We start from the raw sequence: 15,842 nt of genomic DNA, 5'->3' as shown, positions 1-15,842 counted from the left end.
CATAAAGTTCTCAGCTTCTCAAACATGTTTATAGAGAAACATTAAAGAGAGTACTACATACATATATGCAATAGATTTCTAAGATTGGGTGTCATTCTTTTTCCAATGTTACATCTTGGAAATTGACGTGTTCCATTAGTAGCTCTTTGTATCCATACAAATTTCGTTAACAAAAACCAAGTAAAATTAAACTTTTTAGCTGCACCTCTATTAAGTAATAACCCCCAAAAAGTTATAAAATTGATTTGACCAAACATTATGTATATATAGAGGCTTTACTGTATAAATAAAAATGGTTAGGATGATCGTATGAAAACTATTATTATTACATAATTAATCATGTATCCTTATTTTTTAAATACAAGAACCAATTACAGAGAACCTAGTTAAGGCTCATCATTATTTTGGGTTAAAGGAAAAATTGCGTACCAGGCATGAATGCATTAAAAGGAATCAACGGATAAGAAGAAGGAAGTTGATGATGATGTGGCACTTGATGATCTGCAGCAGCTGATGGAGTGGAAGCAGTAATATTTGAAGCAGAAGCAGCAGCATTAATAAAATTACTAGTTTGCTTATTCATTACATGCTGGGAGCTGGAACTTTGGCCAGCTGCAGTGGTGTAATCAGGGCCTTGATCATAAAGTATACCTTTGAACACATGCCCCCCGATTACCATACTTGTCTGATAAGCCTGCTGATTGACCGTATCCTCCACGGAGCGCACTCGAACACAGCGAAAATTGGCCATGGAATTCACTTCTGCTGGAAAATTGTTAACCTGTTGATTTTGCCCTAAAATACACAACCCATATTAGCAAGATGAAAAATAATATTTATATTAAAATTGATGTTCATTTTATACAAAGAATCAAGGAAAAATTATATCGATGTGTTTGTCTGAAGAAAGAATTACAATATTCCTAAACAGTGGTATAGTACTAGCTAGTATAAGAGTAAAGGGAAAGAACACTGTTAGGGTTAGTACACGGAGATCACATTCGTCAACCTCCTCAAGAAAAAATCATGATCTATACATATGAATTAAATAGTAATACAAGTACCAGATGAAGAGGGATTGGTGATGACGTGTCCAGCTGCTGTCCTCCTAGGGTTGTAGTTGTGCCCTTGATGAAGGTGAGGTGGGTGCTGTGGATCAATAGAAGGAAGCTGTTGGTGATGAGCGTGGCGCCTTCTGTGGACAGGAACCCAAGTACTTTTGAAGTGAGTTTGGCAGTGAAACCCTTTGCTCTTACAGCAAGTCCTGCATCTCATGTACACACACTCCTTCTTTGATTGATTCCCACAGTCTTGGCATCTGGAACCCATTATTTCTTCTTCTCTTCCTCCTCTTCCTTGCCTCACCATCTTAATTTCTTCATGTCTATCTATAATTAAGAGTTGTAACCCTTAATTGTATAATAAAATCATTGGAATTTCGATATATAGTTTTGATGATTTTCAATCTGAGTGTTTGGGGGTTTTGGGTTTAATTTGTGTTTGTGGGTTGTGTGAGGCCAGCAGCTTTTTTGCTTGTTAAGTGGTAGACAATTAATAGGAGTTGTGTAGTTCAAAAGGAGATCAATAGTTGGAAAGTAGTAGAATTGCACCATTAAAAGTAATGCAAGTTGACGCCCCCATCAATTCTAGCTTTGAAGCAAACTCTTGTTCTCACTCCCTCTTCACTGTGTCTTTCAGCAAAGTCTTACCTGGCAGTTGCAAGAAAAAAAAGATACTAGAGAGAGAGAGAGAGAGAGAGATCAAAGAGATGTGGAAAAGGTCGGTGCTTCTTTAAACTTTAAAGATAACATTGATGATAATTCAAAAGCATGGTTGTGTTTTGGAAGTGTATCTTTGTCTTGTTGTGAAGTTAATTAAGGAGAAAAAGTTTATGCCCACCATTCTTCCGGATTCTCACAAAGTTATTTATTATTTTTGTTTTTTGTTTTTATGAGCGTTATTCAATTTAAATGTCAGAAATAACAAAAATATAGAAAAATGGTGTAGGGAAACCATTTTCCCTACCAGATTACCTTTGGTTCACTACCAAATTATAATTTTAAATAATAAATAATGCATGCTTGAGGAAATGTTCTTTTATCGACAACATGAGTTCATATGTTTTCGTATTGTGGATCCGATCCATTGATCATGTTGATCCAAACGTAACATGTGATGCTTAGATTCATCATAAACAATAGTATTCGTCTAGCGATGTAAGTCCAACAAAAATATATTATTCTCAGTATAGATACAATGTTTTATCGAAGTTAAGGTTTATGTCGAAAATGAACTTGAAGACTATGCTAGAGTTTCGAGAGCTAATATTTTAATTTTTGTTAGAAGAAATAATATTGCATTAGAAAAACTTTGACCCCACAAGACGTCTACAGACACTAAGTAATAAACTCGAAAAAGGAAAGCCCATGTCACACCATATAGGACTAGAATTTTCTCTTCTCATCTTTTCATCCATTTCTCTCACATCCTCTCACATTCTATCTTTTGTCTTTCTCTTTTTATATAAAATTAATATAAGATATTGACGTGTTTTAACCATAACCGTTCAAATAGAAGAGAAGGAGAAAAAAAAGAGGAGAGAATCCTACTCCCACCATATAAGCAAGACTCAAAGCCAAGTTCGTACAACCCGCAATAATCAAAACCCTAATGTAAACCTATAACCCTAAACCATGACTACCACTACGAATCAAAGCCACGTCAGTTACTTATTAGAATGTTTTGTCTATATCTAACTAGTTACTTTAGATTTATGTATCGAGTTAATCTTCCTTTTAAGTCTATATGTGTTAGAACTCTAAAACTCTACTACATACTTTAAGTTGAAAGACGACTTGACAATGTAAAGTTGTCAACTGTGAATATGAATTATTGATTATGTTAGCTCTGACATTGTAATATGTAGAAGGCTATATAGAATAGAATCCCAACAGAATTTTTTTTCCTTCTAAATATAATTCGTATGTAACTTTATCTCACAACCTATAAACCAATCAAGTTCCACACTGCTGACAGTTAACATAGGATGCTTACGTTGCTAGGTTGTATGATAAGAGAAGACATTTTTTGCACTACATATACAACACGCGCACATATTTCTTTCTGTTTCTCCTTTCCTTTAAGCCAAAGCATCAAGGAATAGTATCTGATGTCAATCAGTTTAATATAAACAGTACCAATAGTAAATATTGCTACAGCTAACTTGCCTAGAGCCACAAATTTTCTCATTCATCTAAGCCAAGGTACTATATGCAACTATACACAGCCTACAAGTATTTCAGCTTTTACATATATTCGTCCTTGCACCCGAAAACTCGCAATGATTTCTGACCTCCTTCCTCCTCAACTTTGCATTTCTCTTTTGTCTTGATTTATCTTTTATCTTCTTCTAAAATTTTGCAATAATTTATGGTTTTACATACATGTCTTCATCTCGTGGTAGTATGGCCAATTTGTTGTAGGGGCCGGGCAGATGGGGCGTCAGGTGTTTCTGGAGTTTGAGTGCGCGCATTATATGAACAGTAAGTACCAGCAGAAAGATCTTCCACCAACTGTGTTTGAGCTTACTCTTAGGGTGCGTTTGGTACGTGGGACGGGACGGGACGGAACGGGACGAGGCGTTCCGTCCCGCGTTTGGTGCTCCAAAAATGGGTGGAACGGGCTGTTCCACGGGACAGATTTTGGGTGTTTTTGCGTCCCACCTCCCCCATGGAACGGGTTTGTTCCACGTCTATGGAACACAATGTTTTACCATTTTAAGACAAATATACCCCATGTCTTTTTCAAAAATTACACCTTCGTTCCGTCCCGTTCCGTCCCGTCTGCGTACCAAACGCACCCTTAGGTACCGTTTGGTACGCAGACGGGACGGAACGGGACAGGACGGGACCGGACGAGACGGAACAGGACGGAACAGATGATGTAAATATTGAAAAAGATAAGGAGAAATTTTGTCATAAAATATTATAAATTTGTGTTCCACGGATGTGGAACGAGTCATTCCAGGGGAAGAGTTGGAACGAAAAATCAGCCAAATTTCGTCCCATGGGACAACCCGTTCCACAGTTTTTAGGCGTACCAAACGTGGGACGGAACGGCACGTCCCGTTCCGTCCTGTCCCGTCCCACGTACCAAACGGTACCTTAGTGACCTACCAAGTACTGTTGAACACACCACTCGTCCAAAACATTAATCCTTTTGCATTTTATTTTCTCTCAGTATTTACCTATTGCAATGAGATAACTCAAGTTGTCACAATTGTGAGTTTTTTTTTTCATTAATTCATTTTATTTTTGTCTAAATGTGTTGTTCAAATTTACAGTTAAATAATGATTTGACAATATAATCTCAAGAAAAAAAGTTTGTAATGTATATATTTAAGTAAGAGGTCTCTTCAAATTAGGGATGAAAACGAGGTCCAACTATAAGAGTAAAAAGGCAGTTTAAAGTATATAACGGCATTAATTCCTTTTTTCACAACCATTACGCAATCAAATTAAGTCACTCTAGAACTCTCCAAATTAGTTTACTACAAAATACTCCAAAGGCTTGGACTAATTGACTGATTGATTTGGGTTAGGTTGGTTCTATTTAGTCCTTTCATGTTAAATGATCTAAAATAAGCCCACATGGAAAAGGTATAATTCCAACTTACCCAATTGTTAATTAGACCCATGGTTAATCCAAGTTAGAATTGGTGAATAGCCTAATCAAGTCCTAGTCCGGTGAATTAAACGCCTCCCAAAAGTTAAATTCAATCAAGTTATCTACGAAAGGAGATGGAATTGGTGTGGTTTTGGCTGCTGCTATTTAAATTGTCCTGACAAACCGATTTCATTTGGTTCATTGTTGTCACCCGTATGTGCTAAGGTAGGAAAACTTCAGTGAGGCAGGTGACTCCACTTACTTGATAATCTCAACTTACTCTCACACACCAACATCTTTGTATTTTGGTATGTCCAACTTCAAATTACTCTCACATGTAACAACATGATTGTGGGAATAAATTCCGACCAATAGGAACACATCATGTGTACAACTTATCAAATATATCTACTTTGTCCTTGACGGAATACGCAGACCATTAGTTGAACTCCAACGGAGTAACATGTCACATTCTCTACGAAGGTCCTAGAAGCCCAAAATCAACAGGCCCCCCAGTCCAATTCATCGCAAACAGTCTATGTCGATCGCCACTTGACTTATGCAGATCACCCTGATATGTAATGGGCTTGCTTATCAATCTCTTAGCATGGCTAGACTTTACAAAGCATATTCCAAGAATCTCAAAGGAATATTCCTCGGTGTGTAGAGAACGAAACTGGACGCTAGGGTTAACTCCTCAATTCTCTATAAATAGTGAATGCCAACAATTTTATTCCGGTAATTAAGAATTCTCACTCACACTTTTATTACTTCATACAGTCTTTATGCCTTACACACCAGTGTTAGTCTAGCTACGTTTGTCTCTTTTCTTGTGTGTGTGGGTTTTCGTCAATTCAATCTAAGGCGAAAATTTGCTCTCATAGTAATAGCTTGTTATTGGTGATCACACAAATCTAATCACTGACACCTTGACTCAAAACAAATTGGGATTGTTGATTTACTGCTCTAAAGAATGCTTTGCCATTGAAAACGAATTGATGGCTGAGGGCACTGCTTCTAGTAAGTGACAAAATGAATAAAAATTTGTGGCGGTAGGACATAATTATGTGATTATAGAATTGGCCAACTTTCAGCGCCAAATGGTGTCATTTCATGCAAATTTGAGTAGGCTCGACCTTCAAAAGTGACACACAAAATACGAGCTGAAGATGTGTAAAATGAAATGCTGCATGACACAAGTTTCTAGCTCATTTAGCGCACGACACAACAAAATACGACTTGTCAATTACAAAACAAGCTAAGCACACATAAAAAGGAGAGAGAACATTTGTTTAAAGACAATTAAATTTCAGAAAGACGGTCAGTGGTCTAACATTGCTATTATCATCCACAACTTAATCACTTGTTAGAGGAGCCAAGTGTGGGATTTTATTTTAAAAAGTCTCGGTATTTGTAGTTTATTTTAGAAAATTTTAATGAAAATAACCTGGAATAAAACAATTTTAACCAAAAACCAGCCTAAAATATTGTTTAACCAAAAGCTTCTAAAATTTAACCATAAGGACAAAGGTCATAAAATTATACCCGGGCTGGAATACAAAGCCCAACACACTCAAATATAACTTTCGATAATTACCGCTAACGGAAAGAGAGGAAGAATAAAAGTTTCTGTCTTCATTTCCATCCCATTTGCTGTCACTCTTTCATATTTAATGTTTTAGTAATTCGCTTTCCAATGTAATTTGAACAGCTAGCATCCCAACATGCTTAAGAAATGGTGTGGGGCCCCACCTCCCTCCAGGCGTCGCATCTCAGTGCTCCCTTCATTTTTTATTTAATTTTTTTTAAATTGTTGTTGAAATGCTTTTCACATTCAAATGCTTTTTTTTTGTCACATTCAAATGCTTTTTTTTTGTTTTAAATTTACAATAAATTCATATGATTTCTGATAAATATTTTGTAAAGTATTACGGAGTTGTAATTATTTAAACTTTCATCTTATTCTATGAAAATTACCAAGGCACCAAAGATAGATAAGTTTACTTTACATCTGCCTAATCTTCCTAAACCTCATTTTGTCACCTGATTAGCACCTAACATCTTTTATAACCATGAGAAAGTGTGTTTTCTTCAGTTTCATAAATAATGTATAATTTTGCTATAGTTCCAGGAATAGTGTGCGTTATTTTTTGTTCAAAACTAGAATTAGTTTGAGTTATTTAGTTTTAATTCCATAAATGGTGTTTATTTTGTTACCTTTAATAAATAGTGTGAGTTATTTTGGATCAATTTCAGAAATAGTGTGGGTTGTTATGTTGTAGTTTTAGAAATAGTATGGGTATTTTGGTTCACTTTCCACAAATAGTGTGGTTATTATGTTGTAGTTTCAGAAATAGTGTGGGTTCATATGCTGTAATTCCAGAAAAAGTGTGGGTTTTTATGTTGTAGTTTCAGAAATAATGTAGGTTATTTTGGTTCACTTTAAAAAAGATTTTGGATTATTATGTTGTAATTCTAGAAAAAGTGTAGGTTATTATGCAGTAGTTTCAGAAATAATGTAAGTTATTTTGGTTCACTTTCAAAAAGAGTGTGGGTGATTATACTGTAGTTTCAGAATAGTGTGGATTATTATGTTGTAGTTCCAGTAATAGTGTATATTATTTTGGTTTACTTTAGAAATAGTGTGGGTTATTACATTGTAGTTCCAGAAATAATGTGGGTTATTTTGGTTCACTTTCAAAAATAATGTGTGTTATTATACTGTAGATCCATAAATATTGTGGGTTATTATGTTGTAGTTTCATAAATAGTGTAAGTTATTTTGGTTCACTTTCAAAAATAATGTGTGTGATTATACTGTAGTTTTAGAAATAGTGTGAAATATTATGTTGTAGTTCTAGCAATAGTATATGTTATTTTGGTTTATTTTTAGAAATAGTGTGGGTTATTGCATTGTAGTTCTAGAAATAATGTGGGTTATTTTGGTTCACTTTGATAAATAGTGTGGGTTATATGCTATAGATACATAAATAGTGTGGATTATTATGTTGTAGTTCCAGAAATAGTGTAAGTTATTTTGATTCACTTTCAGAAATAGTGTGGGTGATTATACTATTGTTTTAAAAATAGTGTGGTGTTATAAATAGACAAAAGTTAGATAAATAACCTTTGCTAAGAGCGAGATCGAAGAGGGTGTAATATATCACACTGTTTTGTTTATTACCTATAACAGAATGATTGTAGGTAAAAGAGAAATAGGAGAATGCAGAAAATATTCTAATTTATCTTTCTTCTCTTATTGCTTTTGTATCCGTGTGTTTTGAACACTCGTAGTGCTCCATTTATAGAGCAATTACCTTGAAAACTTACAAAAACTTCATTATTCAGCATATGAATCTTTACTGTAGACATGTGGGCAAACATACCCACTCTTTACAACACTCTCCCTTGGATGCCCACATATCAACACAAGTTGCCTCGTTAAAACCTTGCTTGGAAAAACTCAGTGGGAAAAAACCATAGCGAAGGAAAAAGAGTACAACTTTACTTAGATTGTTGATATATGGTGTTAAGCATGTTTATGTTGCCGCGTTAAAACCTTGATAGGAAAAACCCAGTGGGAAAAATCCTAATTGAAGGAAAAAGAGTACAACATGCATGTATCATGGATGCTCCCCTGAATTGTATCTCCCTTGATTCCGCATTCTTCAAATTTGTAAGCCGAAATAATCCGATTCCCTGCACTAACTTCTGAAATGTGCACTTTGGTATAGATTTGGTGAACAAGTTTGCCAAATTTTCATTGGAACGGATTTGTCTGACTTCAATAACTTTAGCCTTCTCAAGCTCATATGCACTGAAAAACCTTGGAGATATGTGTTTAGTTTTATCGCCCTTGATGAATCCTTCCTTCATCTGGGCAACACAGACTGCATTATCTTCACGAATAACAGTTAGAGTGTCTGTCTTTGAAGGTAGACCACATGAATTCCAGATGTGGTGGATCATTGATCTTAACCAAGAACATTCACGACTTGCTTCATGTAAAACAAGTATTTCCAAGTGATTGGAAGATGTAGCAACTAATGTTTGCTTCGTTGAGCGCCATGAAATTGATGTATCTCCATTAATGAACACATATCCAGTTTGTGAGCGGGCTTTATGCGGATCGGAGAGAAAACTAGCATCTGCGTATCCAACAAGGATCTGGTCAATTGTGGACTTGTCTAAGTAGAAAAGACCCATGTCTGTTGTCCTACGAATGAAGGTATCGTAGACATCTTTGACTCCCTTCCAATGATGAATTGTTGGAGTAGAGCTATATCTGGTCTAGTACATTGTGCTAAATACAATAAAGCACCTATTGCACTCAAATATGGTACTTCTGGACCAAGGACCAGTTCATCATCTTTTTTTTTTTTGGACGGAAAAGATCTTTCTTAATGTCCCAAGAACGAACGACCATTTGGGTGCTAAGTGGATAAGCCTTATCCATGCCAAATCGCTTCAGTATTTTTTCAATGTAAGCTGATTGATGGACCAAAATTTCAATAGCACAATGCTCGATCTGCAGGCCGAGACAATATTTTGTTTTCCCAAGGTTTTTCATTTCAAATTCGCTTTTTAGATACTCATCAGTTTTATCGAGCCCTTTAGGAGTTCCAACTAGGTTCATATCATCAACATATATTGCCACTATAGCGAAGCCAGTATTTGATTTCTTAATGAACACACAAGGGCATATGACATTGTTGGCATATCCTTCTTTGATCAAATACTCTCTGAGATGATTATACCACATTCACCCAGATTGTTTCAGCCCATATAACGATCGCCTTAATTTGATTGAGAACATACTTCGTGGTTTGTTAGTTGTTTCATGCAACTTAAGTCCTTATGGGACTTTTATATATATGTTAGCATCTAATTCTCCATATAGATACGCAGTAATGACATCCATAAGTCGCATATCAAGTTTCTTTGAAACCATTAAACTTATTAAGTAACGGAACGTAATTGCGTCCATTACAGGAGAGTATGTCTTTTCATAATTAATTCCAGGTCTTTGTGAAAAACCTTGTGCAACGAGCCTTGCTTTATATCTTGCAATCTCGTTTTTCTCGTTGCATTTCCTTGTGAATACCCATTTGTAACATACGGGGTTCACACCAGGCAGGGTTTGGACTACTGGTCCAAAAACACTTCGCCTTTCCAAGGAATTTAATTCTGTCTGGATTGCATCTTTCCATTTAGGCCAATCATGTCTCTGTTTGCATTCATCAACAGAGCAGGGCTCAATGTCATCGCTTAATATGATTTTAGTGGCTACTGCGAAAGCGAACATATCGTTGATGATTACTTCATTTCGATCCCATAATTCATTAGTACATGCATAATTTATGGAGATTTCTTTACTTTCATGTACTTCTGTCTCTTCAGGGACATATGTCTCATCAAGGACATTTTTTTTTTCAGAAAATTTAGAATCATGAATTGTGGATTTATCATTCGCTTTATTTTCATGAATGATTTCATATGGATTCAGTTGTGCCCTCATCTTTCTCTTTCGAGGGGTTTAATCTTTTGAATCTGGTGGTCTACCATGCTTCAGGCGTGCACCAGATGAATCATTCGTTACCACTTTATTTTGTCCAACAGCGACATCAATTCTTACAGGTGCATTTGCAGCTGGTGAATGTGACTTTGTCACTTTCGAAGCATCATTAAATGCATCTGGCATTTGATTAGCAATACTTTGAAGATGAACAATCCTTTTCACTTCATCTTCACATTGAGTGCTTCGTGGATCAAAATGAGATAAAGTGGGAACAACCCATGTCAGCTCTTGCCGTTCTTCTGGAACAGTCTTTTCTCCCTCTAACAACGGGAAGACTATTTCATCAAAGTGACAATCAGCAAAATGAGCTGTAAACATATCACCTGTTAATGGTTCCAAATATCTAATGATAGATGATGAATCAAAACCCACATAAATTCCCAGTCTGCGCTGAGGTTCTATTTTAGTGCGTTGTGGCGGTGCAATAGGCACATAAACAACACAACCAAAAACCCGTAAATGTGAAATGTTTGGCTGATGCCCAAACATGAGTTGTATTGATAAGTATTGGTGGTTGGCTATAGGTCTCAACCGAACCAATGATGCAGCATGTAAAATGGCATGTCCCCATGCAGAGACTGGCAATTTTGTTTTCATGAGTAGAGTGCGAGCTATTAATTGAAGCCGCTTGATAAATGCCTCTGCTAAGCCATTTTGAGTATGGACACGAGGAACATAGTGTTCAACATCAATGCCCAGTGTTATGCAGTAATCATCAAGGGTTTGAGACGTAAATTCACAAACGTTATCAAGTCGGATTGACTTAATAAGATAATCTGGGAATTGTGCTCGCAACTTAATTATCTGAGCAAGAAATCTTGCAAACGCTACATTTCGAGTAGACAATAGGCAAACATATGGCCATCGGGTAGTTGCATCAACCAAAACCAAAAAATATCAAAATGGTCCACAAGGTGGTTGAATAGGCCCACAGATATCCCCTTGAATTTTTTTGCAAAAATGATAGGGATTCAGCATCAACCTTTAGTTATGATGGTCTAATTACCAACTTCTCTTGGGAACAAGCCTTGCAAGGGTTATCATTTAAGACATCAATGTGTTTGCTCAATAATGGATGTCCATTAGAGTTGGTAATGATTCTACGCATCATGGTAAATCCTGGATGACCCAGATGGTCATGCCAAAGCATATAAATTTGAATCAATGAACTTCTGGTTCATGATAGTATATGCCTCAATTGTCCTTATGTATGTATAATACAATCCACTCGATAAACCATGCAACTTCTCCAATATACGTTTCTGGGTATCATTGGAGGTAATGCATAGATATTCCACATTTTCTGTATTTTTTGTTTCAATGTGATATCCATTTAGACGTATGTCTTTAAAACTCAACAAATTTCGAATAGATCGAGTAGCGTACAACGCATTTTGTATGAACAATATTGTACCATTTGGTAACATGATCTGGGCTTTTCCTGAGCCTTCAATTACATCTGATTGCCTGATATTGTTGTTACCTTTTGCTTTTGCAAGTATCAAGTTTGAGAAATACTTTCGATCTCGAAGTATTGTATGCATAGTTGCGCTGTCTGCAAGACAAAAATCTCCACTATTGCTCTTGTTTTGAGAATAACCATAATTTTTATCCATGATCTCTGAGTAATGGAAATTACAATTAAAAACAGTTTATTCATACTGGAATACTACTTTTATTGAATTGAAAGTTCAAGCATTAAATCACTAGTGCAAATAACAAGAGTACATCAAACATAAATGATTTAATCGGACCCAAACACTTCATTCCCTCTTTCAATAATGAAGTCTGAAACATCCAGGTGGGTTGTGTTCAATTGTCCTGATAAATTAAACACTGGATCAGGTATATCCATCTGTTTAGCCTGGTCGAGGAAATTGGTTTCGACACCTTTCTTCTTGAGGGAGGCTTGATACAGATCCACTAGATGTTTTGGGGTACGACATGTACGTGCCCAGTGCCCATTGCCACCACACCTATGACAAACTCCTTCAAGATTTCTAGAAGTGTTCATATGAGCTTTGCCTTTCTAGCGATTTGCATTTTTAAAGGTCGGGTCTATATTATGCCTTGGAACCTGGTTGTGAAACTGGACACCATAGTTCTTGCCCTTTCGACCTCACTTGTGGCCACGTCCTCGTTTGTAATTATTGCCATGAAAGGATGTGGTATTCCCTTCATGGGAAGCAACACTCACTTCTGAGAATGATGTTGATCCAATAAGCCGGGACTGATGATTCTTCATCAAAAGCTCATTGTTTTGGAGCACAGATATCAACTGGTTGTACTAAGTCAAGCATCGCTCTCTATACTGTTGCTGCATGAGCACGTTGGAGGCATGAAAAGTGCTAAAAATCATTTCCAGCATGTCTTCCTCAGTAATGGTTTCTCCACAGAGCTTCAACTGAGAGGTAATTCTGAACATAGCATAATTGTACTCAGCCGCCATCTTAAAATCCTAGATCCTTAGATGAGTCTACTCATAACGAGCCTTTGGAAGAATCACCATTTTCTGGTGATTGTATCTATTTTTCAGTGCCTTCCAGAGGGTTAGTGGATCTTCAACCGTGAGGTACTCGTTCTTCAGTCCCTCATCAAGGTGGTGAGGAATAAAGATCATGACCTTTACCCGATCTTGAGAGGATGCACCATTATCCTCCTTAATAGTTTTTCCAAGATTCGTTGCCTCCAGATGAATCTTGGCATCCATTACCCAGGTAAGGTAATTCTTCCTAGTAATATCCAGGGCAACAAAATCAAGTTTTGCCAAGTTCGCCATTTTCTTTTCTGAAAGAAAATTGAGGTGTGTAAGAACTTGCAATAATGTGTATTCTGGAGGAATATATTGTTAGAACTTTTGGTTCTTACAAATTTTTCATTTTGATCTTCAGGCCAAAATGATAAGCACTCGAAACTTTAGGCTTGAGATTTACATGATGAATGAGGAGGGCGATTGTACCGTACCATTCTCATTGAATAGTATATGATGGGCGATTGTTCCGCACCACTCAAGCAGTAGAAATTTAAATATGTAGAGCAGACAAATTTAAATATGCCGGGTAGGGTGGACGATTATACCGCTCCACCTAAAATTTGCAGTAAAATTAAATCTGCAGTCCAAGATGGGCGATGATATCGCATCATCTTTGATCGCAGTAAAGATAAATAAACATTGGGTTAGAAATTAGGAACTGCACCAAACAAGAAATCAAAGATATAAGTAACTGTTATGTTGAGAACTAAAAGCAGGCATGGTGCGAACAATTCTTCACGAGGGTATATCCAACAGGTGAGGCAGGGGAAGAAGAAGAATAGTAAAATCCTTTAAGGAAACAACTTTTTTTCTTTCGGCCAAGAGAAATGAGAAATGTTTTAGGGTTAGAGAGCCGTGTTGATAACGTGTTATAAATAGGTAAAAGTTAGAGAAATAACCTTTGCTAAGAGCGATATCTAAGCGGGTGTAATATATCACACTGTTTTGTTTATTAACTATAACAGAATGATTGTAGGTAAAAGAGAAATAGGAGAATGCAGAAAATATTCTAACTTATCTTTCTTCTCTTATTGCTTTTGTATCCATGTGTTTTGAACACTCGTAGTGCCATATTTATAGAGCAACTACCTTGAAAACTTACAAAAACTTCACTATTTAGCATATGAATCTTTACTGTATACATGTGGGCAAACATACCCACTGTTTACAACATGTGGGTTATTTTGTTGTAGTTCAAAAAATAGTGGTTCACTTCAGAAATAGTGTGGGTTATTTTGTTTGTAGTTCAAGAAATAGTGGTTCACTTCAGAAATAGTGTGCGTTATTTTGTTGTAGTTCAATAAATAATGTTTGTTTTGCTCTCTTCCATAAATAATATGGATTATTTTGGTTCGGTTTCATAAATATTTTTATATTGATTACATAGTGTTCTACCATCATTGTTAATCACACTCTGTGTTATCGTTAATCATAATTTGCTCACATAAATTGACTTGTAGCTTAAGTGGTTCGATTCTCAACATTCCTTCTATGTAAACCTCATGCCTTTATTATACAAAAGTAAAATATGGTTGCTTCATTTGAAATTGAATGATTGAGTTTAAAATAAAGGAAAAGAAGAAACAACAAAATTGGACATTGCTGATGAAAAAAAAGTTATGAATCCATTGAATTTACAATTTAGACAACATATTGTTTGAAGAAAATAAAAGAACAATAATAATAATAGTTAAGCATCTTGATCTTAATCAACAAACATATTGTGATAATAATTGATCATATTGTAAGTAGGGTCAACATAATCAAGAAATAACTTTACAGGGACCCTCGTTCCATTCAGCTCTACCTTCACTGTCTTTCCAAGGCATCGTTTCGCACCGATCTGATTTCAATTTGGTTGCAAGTACTCCAGATGTTGCTGAATTCGCCACTGCATCATAGTGGGTTGTATTGCCTCTAATTTATTGACACAATTGATAAATTAGTTTTCATGGAGACAATGTATTATTTTATGAGGATAAACAAAATGCATGAAAGTACCACATGATAAAAAATGCCACTGGGAAACGAAGGCCTTGAGTTTTGGTGACGGAACTTAATAAAAAATGCATACATTTCTAACCTCGTTCAAATGTCAAAAAATACAAAACTTAATAACAAAATAATTAACCAACTATTTATGATGTTCTTCTTTGTTATGAATATATAAATGGAGAATGTATGTAGGAAACACTCAATGCATTAATAAAATGAGAAGCCTAAGCCTAAGCCTTCAGTATCTACAAAAATATGCAGCAATGCCCATCTTGGTAATCCGTGAAATTTCAAGATTGTGCTTTAGTCTCTTGCATCCTCCTTATATGCTCAAGAGGTCTAAGGTAATCAATTAAATGGTTAAAATGATATGATGGGAGTATAGACAAACCTAATTCGGAGTGCGTGAGGCTACATCTTGGGTTGTTGAGCACTCTGAATCTATATGCATTGATATTATGCAATTATCTTGACCATTAGATTACACAAGCAAGAAAATAAATCAATTCGTTTGAGCTAATTGCTAATGCATTGACAGAATTAGAACTAGATTACTAAATCATCACATGTATCACTGAGAGAACAAAGATCAACCCAACTTCATACTTTTCTATCATTTAGTGAGATACTTAGAACAGTAGCTCCCAATTGAGGTTTTGAGGAAGCCGACTGTGAGGAACAACAGTTAAACTACCAATGCATTGTTAAACAAGGAAACAAACACTTACATTATTCAACGCAGAATGACCAATCGATGAGTTTTTCAATTTACAACCTGTAAAATTCACTTGCCTCTAACACACATGAGTCCAAGTTATTGTTCTCTTGTAAGTTGTTCCTAGCAAAAAATTGATCAAATATCATTATTCATGTAATGCACCAATTTCAGGTTTGTTTAAGAACGAGCAAATAAGGTAAAGGTTGACCCTCGTTTTCAAGGTTATAGCATCAACTCATTTGCAGTCTTGACTAAGTTGTCTCATTTCAATTTGAGAATACAAATACTTTGGGTCACCATTGCCTGTCTCAGCTCGATCTTGAGATCCCTAATGAACTACAAGCAAACACTTC

The 15,842-nt window shown here is 35.9% G+C and overlaps 1 protein-coding gene and 1 long non-coding RNA gene across 2 annotated transcripts; both read right to left on the bottom strand.

The window, feature by feature from the left end:
* Positions 1-274: 274 nt before the first annotated feature.
* Positions 275-1,761, bottom strand: LOC126584781 (protein SHI RELATED SEQUENCE 3). Its single transcript, XM_050249123.1, has 2 exons — positions 1,065-1,761; positions 275-795 (listed from the first exon to the last, which is right to left on the bottom strand). The coding sequence occupies exons 1-2, from the start codon at positions 1,366-1,368 to the stop codon at positions 410-412; spliced, it is 690 nt and encodes a 229-aa protein (XP_050105080.1). The 5' UTR covers positions 1,369-1,761; the 3' UTR covers positions 275-409.
* A 12,621-nt stretch (positions 1,762-14,382) lies between these two features.
* LOC126584784 (uncharacterized) lies at positions 14,383-15,371 on the bottom strand. The gene is made up of 2 exons (XR_007610110.1): positions 15,163-15,371; positions 14,383-14,693 (listed from the first exon to the last, which is right to left on the bottom strand). It is a non-coding gene; the product is annotated as an uncharacterized LOC126584784 (long non-coding RNA).
* Between the last annotated feature and the right edge of the window lie 471 nt (positions 15,372-15,842).

The sequence above is a fragment of the Malus sylvestris genome, chromosome 10 (assembly GCF_916048215.2).
Source record: "Malus sylvestris chromosome 10, drMalSylv7.2, whole genome shotgun sequence".
NCBI lineage: Eukaryota > Viridiplantae > Streptophyta > Magnoliopsida > Rosales > Rosaceae > Malus > Malus sylvestris.
The sequence above is the reverse complement of the archived record's forward strand: the minus strand, read 5'-3'. Positions and strand labels throughout refer to the sequence as shown.